The sequence below is a fragment of the Battus philenor genome, unplaced genomic scaffold (genome assembly GCF_028537555.1).
Source record: "Battus philenor isolate CCGP_79_NKW_IND1 unplaced genomic scaffold, ilBatPhil1.0.hap1 SCAF_7, whole genome shotgun sequence".
Taxonomy (NCBI): domain Eukaryota; kingdom Metazoa; phylum Arthropoda; class Insecta; order Lepidoptera; family Papilionidae; genus Battus; species Battus philenor.
Window position 1 is genome coordinate 12,075,373 of NW_027181737.1, and position 7,114 is coordinate 12,082,486.

General features: G+C 33.1%; 1 protein-coding gene across 1 annotated transcript; it reads right to left on the bottom strand.

Annotated features, from left to right (window-relative positions):
* Nucleotides 1-673: 673 nt before the first annotated feature.
* On the bottom strand, nt 674-6,871 carry Cpr73D (Cuticular protein 73D). Its single transcript, XM_068774638.1, has 8 exons — nt 6,726-6,871; nt 6,252-6,389; nt 5,352-5,533; nt 3,909-4,113; nt 2,797-2,898; nt 2,068-2,255; nt 1,391-1,621; nt 674-1,002 (listed from the first exon to the last, which is right to left on the bottom strand). Exons 1-8 carry the CDS (start codon nt 6,866-6,868, stop codon nt 674-676), a joined length of 1,518 nt encoding a protein of 505 aa, XP_068630739.1. The 5' UTR covers nt 6,869-6,871.
* Nucleotides 6,872-7,114: the final 243 nt, after the last annotated feature.

Genomic DNA, 7,114 nt, shown 5'->3' on the forward strand with positions numbered 1-7,114 from the left:
CTCAAGTCGTCGGGTGGCGATCATGAATACATATTAGGAGCGTATTCAGTCTGAAGCTCTCGGACAGTGTGCATGTCTTGCTTGCACATTGCTTAAGGCATATCAACTTTTATATACGGTTTTGGCGTCCATTTAGCAAATTATATACAAAATTTTTAACACGAAATTCTATTCTTTCGTTGATGTTTCTTCTTAGAAATTGGTGGAGAGGAATGAAATTTGCGATCGTAGGTCACTGGTTCGATTCCGATTATATAATCATATGTAATTCACACTTCATGCATTAATTATATTGGATTGCACACTAAAACAACATGATTTTGTTATATACAAACTATTTTGTTAAATTAATTATTAAAATAAAACAATTTGTATAACGCTAATCCCTACTACGAATAATAAAGTTTGCTCAGACCTATCCCTTGTTTGACGTCATGCTAACAATCCTTCTAACCCTTTTCCATTTAATTTGAACGATGTGTTTTGTTTGTTGTTCTTAGTTATAAATTGTGTAAATTAACATATATATTGTATTTTTTTAATATTAAAAGGTCATAATAAATTAAATATCTTTTTATAATTAAATATTTATTGTCTATGTAACTTTATTGAACTATTTTTTAATAGTCAGGGGAAATTGTTAAAGACCATCAACCTTACAGCACGAACAGCGTTATGTCTTGTCATTTTCTATGGCTTCTGATGGCGAGATTGGTTTAGAACCGAATGGATACAAATCAATGCTTTGTACATGAGCTCTGACTGACACACCCGGCGGTATACCGAAGTAGCTGTCACCGATATTTTTAATTATTGTTGTACCCGGCTTCGATTGGTGTATATTGAATCCTACACCATATTCGGAAGAGTCATTGTCGTGTTTCTCATCTTCGTAGTTTTTATCGTGATCATCGTTAACGTTTGAGGTCTGTGAAGGTTTAAGTGGCACATAAGGTTTCTTCGTAGGCCTAAAAGGCTTGATTGTGGGACGCCACGGTTTGCCTGCAAGGTTTAACGATAACTAAGTTCTTTGTGCTGTGCTATTACGTGCTGGTGCTGTAAGGTGTTGGTGTAATAAAAACCAATTTGTAAGTGAATAAAATTTATTGCAGTCAAGCAGATGTTTCTATAAATAGTTTCTGGTAGTGCACTCTTCGACCTTCTGTGCGATTTGGATTGAAACTCGTGATCTTGTTTTCATAGGCGGTCAATAATAAATTTAACTTGCGATATCTATTCTTCATTAAATAATTATCATTAATTTTTTTCCCATATAATGATTGGTTAATACTTTATATCACATATTTAACTAACGTAGTTTCTAGCGTCATATAAATAACAAGATCACCAACATCAATCAGATGCCATCAGCAGTGCTATACGTCATCACCTGATCCTTGTGTAGGCTGGGGCCCTCCGTAACCTGAATCCTCATCTACTATACCGGCATCCTCGCTTTCTGATCCTTGCGTGTACGTTGGACTCTTATTAAAACTTTCCGCGGGTCCGTCAGAATTATTTATGGGACTAGAATCGTCGAGCGTGTTGCTCGGTCTGTCTTTATCGGGGACCGTGAATGGAGATGGTTTTACGTGACCTGATGCGGCTGACCCATCTGGACCTGGAATAAGCTTGTCAATGTAACCTTGTAAGGTTTCCAGTTTTGGTATATATATATATATAAAAATGCTATGTATAAAAATTGATGTATATTTTGATGTAACATCTTTCTCCTCGGTTGCTGCATATTTTTTGTGGAAAAGGATGCAAATGTATTACAGTTAATCGAGGAAGCGAGAATTTGATAGATGGATTCGCGCGGTGTACTGAGAGACGGCTGTTAGATGGCGCCAACCCATTTTTAGTGAGTTTGGTACCACGACGTACTGCTGACCAACATAGAGTATATATGTATGAGAAAGAAATGGAATAGATAAGGAGAACGTATTAACTGTGCCCTTATCAACAGATGTTACACATATGCGACTACTGTAAAGCTCGTTTGTGGTATTTAGTTCGTGTATGCTCTATTTAACAAGCGTGTTCAGTGGAAATAATATTACTTACCCTTAAACACATCCTCGCTCGCAGTGTCGTCTGGGGTGTAACTGGCGACGCTCGGTCCGATAGCTCCATTAACGAAGTCTGGGTCGTACGAGCTCGGAATGGTCGGGAAGAACGGCGGTATGAAGGGGTCTTTACTGTTTTTCACAATGCGGTAGCCAATGCCCGGCCCAGCTATGTAATGCACCGTCCTGCGGTCCTCAAGCATTTTAGATACACAAGTAATTCTTTATAAAATACACAATTAACAAATAATTCCAGAGATAATATTGGACAGAGAAAACAATTTTTGCTAAGTGCCCTTTTTATAATCTGTAAAATATATTTAGCCTGTAAATGTAAAACCATATTGCAGATATATCTGATAATTTTTTTTATAGTCTCAGCTGTTTTATTTCGATTAGGTTGTTTATCGTGTTATTTCGAATACGTTAACAAATGTAGAAAGGCAATTTTGTAGCGACTTTTTGTTTAAATATATTTTATACTGTCTGTGAAGACTTGTAATTAGATTTCAATTTAATTACACTTGATATAATGAATAAAAGCTGTTCGTACTTCACATAAAATAAATAAATTTATTATTAACACGTCAAAATTAATAATAAAAAGGTATTATCAGTTCTCTTTCTCTGATATGACTTGGTTTACTTTGTTTTCAACTAATGTTTTCTCTATATTACTTTGAATTAGAATTTCATAAGTATATAACGGTAAAACCGTAAAACATACCTTTGAACACCCTTGTCATCTAAAAACGTGTAAGAGCCTCTGACGTTACCATGTGAGTCACTACTCTCCGATCGTCTTTGATCAGGCCCTGCCGACACAAACCTGCAAAAAGGGTAAATGGAATTCAGGTATTAATCATTTTTTTTAGATAAATGATTATTTATAGCTACTTGGAGGTGTATAAGAATTAAAAAAGGTGTGCAGTTATAGAATATGTATTTTAAGTAAATCTTTTATAAAATTTGAAAATGTACTATCACATCTTTATTACAGATATAAGTAGACATGTGTTTATTTGTTAACAAGCTAAAATTAAATGGTATTATTAAAAATATGTACTTCATAATTGTCATGTTGTATACATTAATGTTCATATTTACGCGAATATGTGTAATTTGTAAACAATGACGTATATTGAAAATAAATATAAAAATATATTTGTTTCGCTGTCTTATTTATTTGTTCCACTATAGAGTAACAAATTTCCATCCAGAAAGACTGTAATACGTGTACCGCCTGCTATAAACCCTACAGACCCTTTGACTTTGGATATAGTTTTATTCCTAGGATATTCCGGTTTCCTTATAATGTTACCATTTATCGTTTATGACACGTAAAAATGTAGCATAATTCGCACAATTGCGTTAATTCCTTTAAATCAAACATGCTTGTAAATTGATTAAAGAAAATTCCGTGATGATTTGATTTGATGATGAATCCATCATCAATATTATACACGCATCAGAACATACAGTTTACAATGTTTATCAAAAAGCATTACTATAAATGCTAGGTTCTCGAAATAGCTTTTTAAATTTATTAAGGCTTCAAATTTATTATTCATAGCCTAAAACGGGACAACCTCCGCCGGGTCACCTAGTTACTTATACAAATAAATTTTTATACCGAAAATCACTCTTCAATATTCTGTGGAATATATTCTTAAATAACATGTGTGTTTTTTTAAAAAAAATCTATAATTTTAAAGTTTGAATTTACAATTATGAATGGAGAATCAATTTCGACAGGAATATTATCAGGTCGGTTTATTGAAAAATTTCAAGTATTAATTATAAGTATAAGCGTCAATCAAAAGTAATGTAAGTTTGCACCTGTAAGAACCATCTAAACCACGTTGAACCGCGGTGCGACCCCGTGGTCGTGTTTCGCCTCGCACCAGCGGCGCTCTGTGGAACGGGGACCCTATCACGCTCGGGTTGTCGGGGTGAGAAGAGGACACGTGAAATCCCGTATCACGTCCGGCTACGTATGTCACGTCATGCCGTTCACCCGCGTCGTCCACGAACGTGTAATGACCTATAAATCACCACAAATAAATTTATGCAATTGTAATACTCAAATACAGCAACAGTGGTCGAAGATATTGAGCGCCATAAACAACATCATATAACACGTCTTGTCATCCCAATCCACTCGTTTTTTGATGATCCAAACATATGTAACAACATAATGAATTAACAATGCTAAGATTGAAGATTAACCACGGATTGAAGTGGGTAGTCCACATGACATCACGGATGGCATAAAAGAGATAGCAGCTGGCACCTTAAGGTTCTACAGTGAATACCATGGGCCTGCAAGGGCAATATAGAACGTCCACCCACAGGCTGGACAGACATTCTTATGAAGGTCTTTGGAAGACGTTAGTTGTAGGCCGCTTTCAATTGATCTTATTGAAAATCTATAGGAGAGGCTTATGCCTAAATATCTCCACCAGTGGATCTCGGATCTCGGAGTCTTGAAGATCCAAATCGGTGACGTGATGATACAATAGATTTTGCAAAAATAAGATTAAGATTCTAGCAATCGTGGTCAATGTGATATAATTGTTTGAAATTGGCCAAATTTTACTACTTTGAACAAAATAAAGTGCCGAATTAATTTTAAGTAAATTGTTTGTTTTAACTTGATAAACAAATTTGTTATTGAAACTTAAACGAAATTAAAACTAATACATTCTTTAAATGTTACTAAATTTTACTGCAATAATATACCAATTTCTTTACACCGTGTACTTAATTCTTACTAAGAATTTTAATTAAAAATAGTGCAGACACCATCAATTATTTTTTTAAATGTTTGGATTAATTGATATTTTCATATGAAATAAATAAAATTAATGTATATAGAAAAATTACATCTATAATTGTGATAGATTTCAATTTTGAATAAACACAGATTGATTTTTTTACACGAATTAGCGAACGAAAAAGAACGATGAAAGCTTTCGCTCGAAGTTCAATGCCTTACGTGCTGGATTAGATACCTTGCTTCCCGTCATTTTAAAATAAAAAAAATTTCACCTAACATGTTAATAATTGTGAGGGCTCAAACCGGACAACTGTAATCTGTGAATACAAAATTTGTTTTCTAGACGTTTACTTTCAAAAGAGGGTAAACATCAGTAAATGTTACTTAATTCAACTTAATAAAAAAATACAGATAAAACCGCATTAAAAAGTTTCGTACCATGATACATATAATAGCTACACAGATCTTATTCAATTTATATAAAAGACAAAGTCTAAACTCACCTTTTACATCGCCTCTACTATCCGCGTTTTCGTTTTTCGAGTACGTTCGAGTGTCGAATTTGTAAGAGTAACTCGGGTCCTCGCTTGGGTCGAAGTAGGGATCGTCTTTATTCCCTATCGGACCTCGAGGTCTTTGGTCTAAGTCGATTTTTCTATGTACATTTGGACCTTTCGCACGGAACCTATAAAAATGTTAACATTAAGTGGATAAGGCATAAAAACTTTATATTGTTAATAATAATAACTTTATATTAGAATATATAGTATTACAATACATAACAGTGTCCCTGAATTATCTAAGAAGTTTATTAAATAATAACTTTGTTAACAATAAAGCCTATAATAACACGAAGCGTTTTTAAAGTGATAGTTAAAATAGATATTGTTTTAAGTTTTAATTAAGTAAATTAATATATATAATCGTAGGTACCATCAAATTGGGCTCTTCTGCCATTTCCCTCATGACGTACACAGTCAATACATATATACTACATCATCAATACATATATACGTACATAGTCAATGATTCTAAGTAAAGTAATTATATATATATATATATATATATATATATATGTATATAACAAAACTTTAAAAATATGTATTCGTTTGATAATTTAATATAAAACATTATTACAAATATGTGCAATGTTATACATTTCGAATTACATATCGTAAAAAATATTTACAAATATTAAACTAATATAATAATATGTATACAATTATCAAAGACAAGTTCAAAGAAAAATCGAAGAAAGATCAAAGTAGACGATTTTAAGCCTGGACCTTGTCGATGGAATAAAATATTTTTCAGGAATGTGAAAGATATTGAAAGCGTAGTTTTTAACGAAGAGAATAAGATATCTGAGTTATTTCTGTAAATAAAAGTTTTTAATTGCTCACCCCCTAGGTCCAGCGGTGTAAATGGTCTCTTTGACGGTATCAGTTGCCGGGTCCCTTGCCCCGAAGCGACCGCCCACTACCCCGTTTTGGTTTCCCCTAGCGAGGTGGTAGCTACCGCCACGATCATTGTTTGCGTACCTGTTTTTAGATAAATACAATTAATATAACTGTTATTTATTTCTAGACATAAAGTTTATTTTTGTGATTAAAAAAATTAAAATAACTTAATAGCAAAAACAATTCATGATTTTTTAAAAAAAATCTTTTGTACACGTTTTGAATTTTGTAACTATTTACAATTTTATATATTATATTATTAATAATGGCCTTAAAATTTTAGTTTTTAAATTCAAAAACTCAGTAAAAAATAATACTACACGTCACTGATATTTCTATTTAAAATTTTATTTACGAATAGTAGTTAATTTATTTTTCATATTATTTAATCTTGAGGTTCTTATAGTAATCACTTGCCCAAAGTCGAAAGAGCCGTCTGTATTCACGTTGTTAAAATCACCATCGTTAGCTCTCGATTTACTAGGAATCACCTGAGTCCTTACTAAACTACACAAACAAATCACGTACACACTAAAAACAGTCCAAGACATTTTGCACATATTAACTTCAGTATATTCTCATTTCACAGAACACTTTGAGGCGAGTGTAAGATATGACTATGGAGGTAAAAAACAAAGACCTGTATATATACGGCGCCAAAAATGAGCGTCCAACGAAGTTATAACGCGTGAAAACGACCGGACGTCATTGTTATTGGTGTTAGGATCGCGCCACACATACAGCTGTGATATAGCTTTACGTATTCAATCTTTACTTGCATTGTGTTTTGGGAATATTTTAATTAT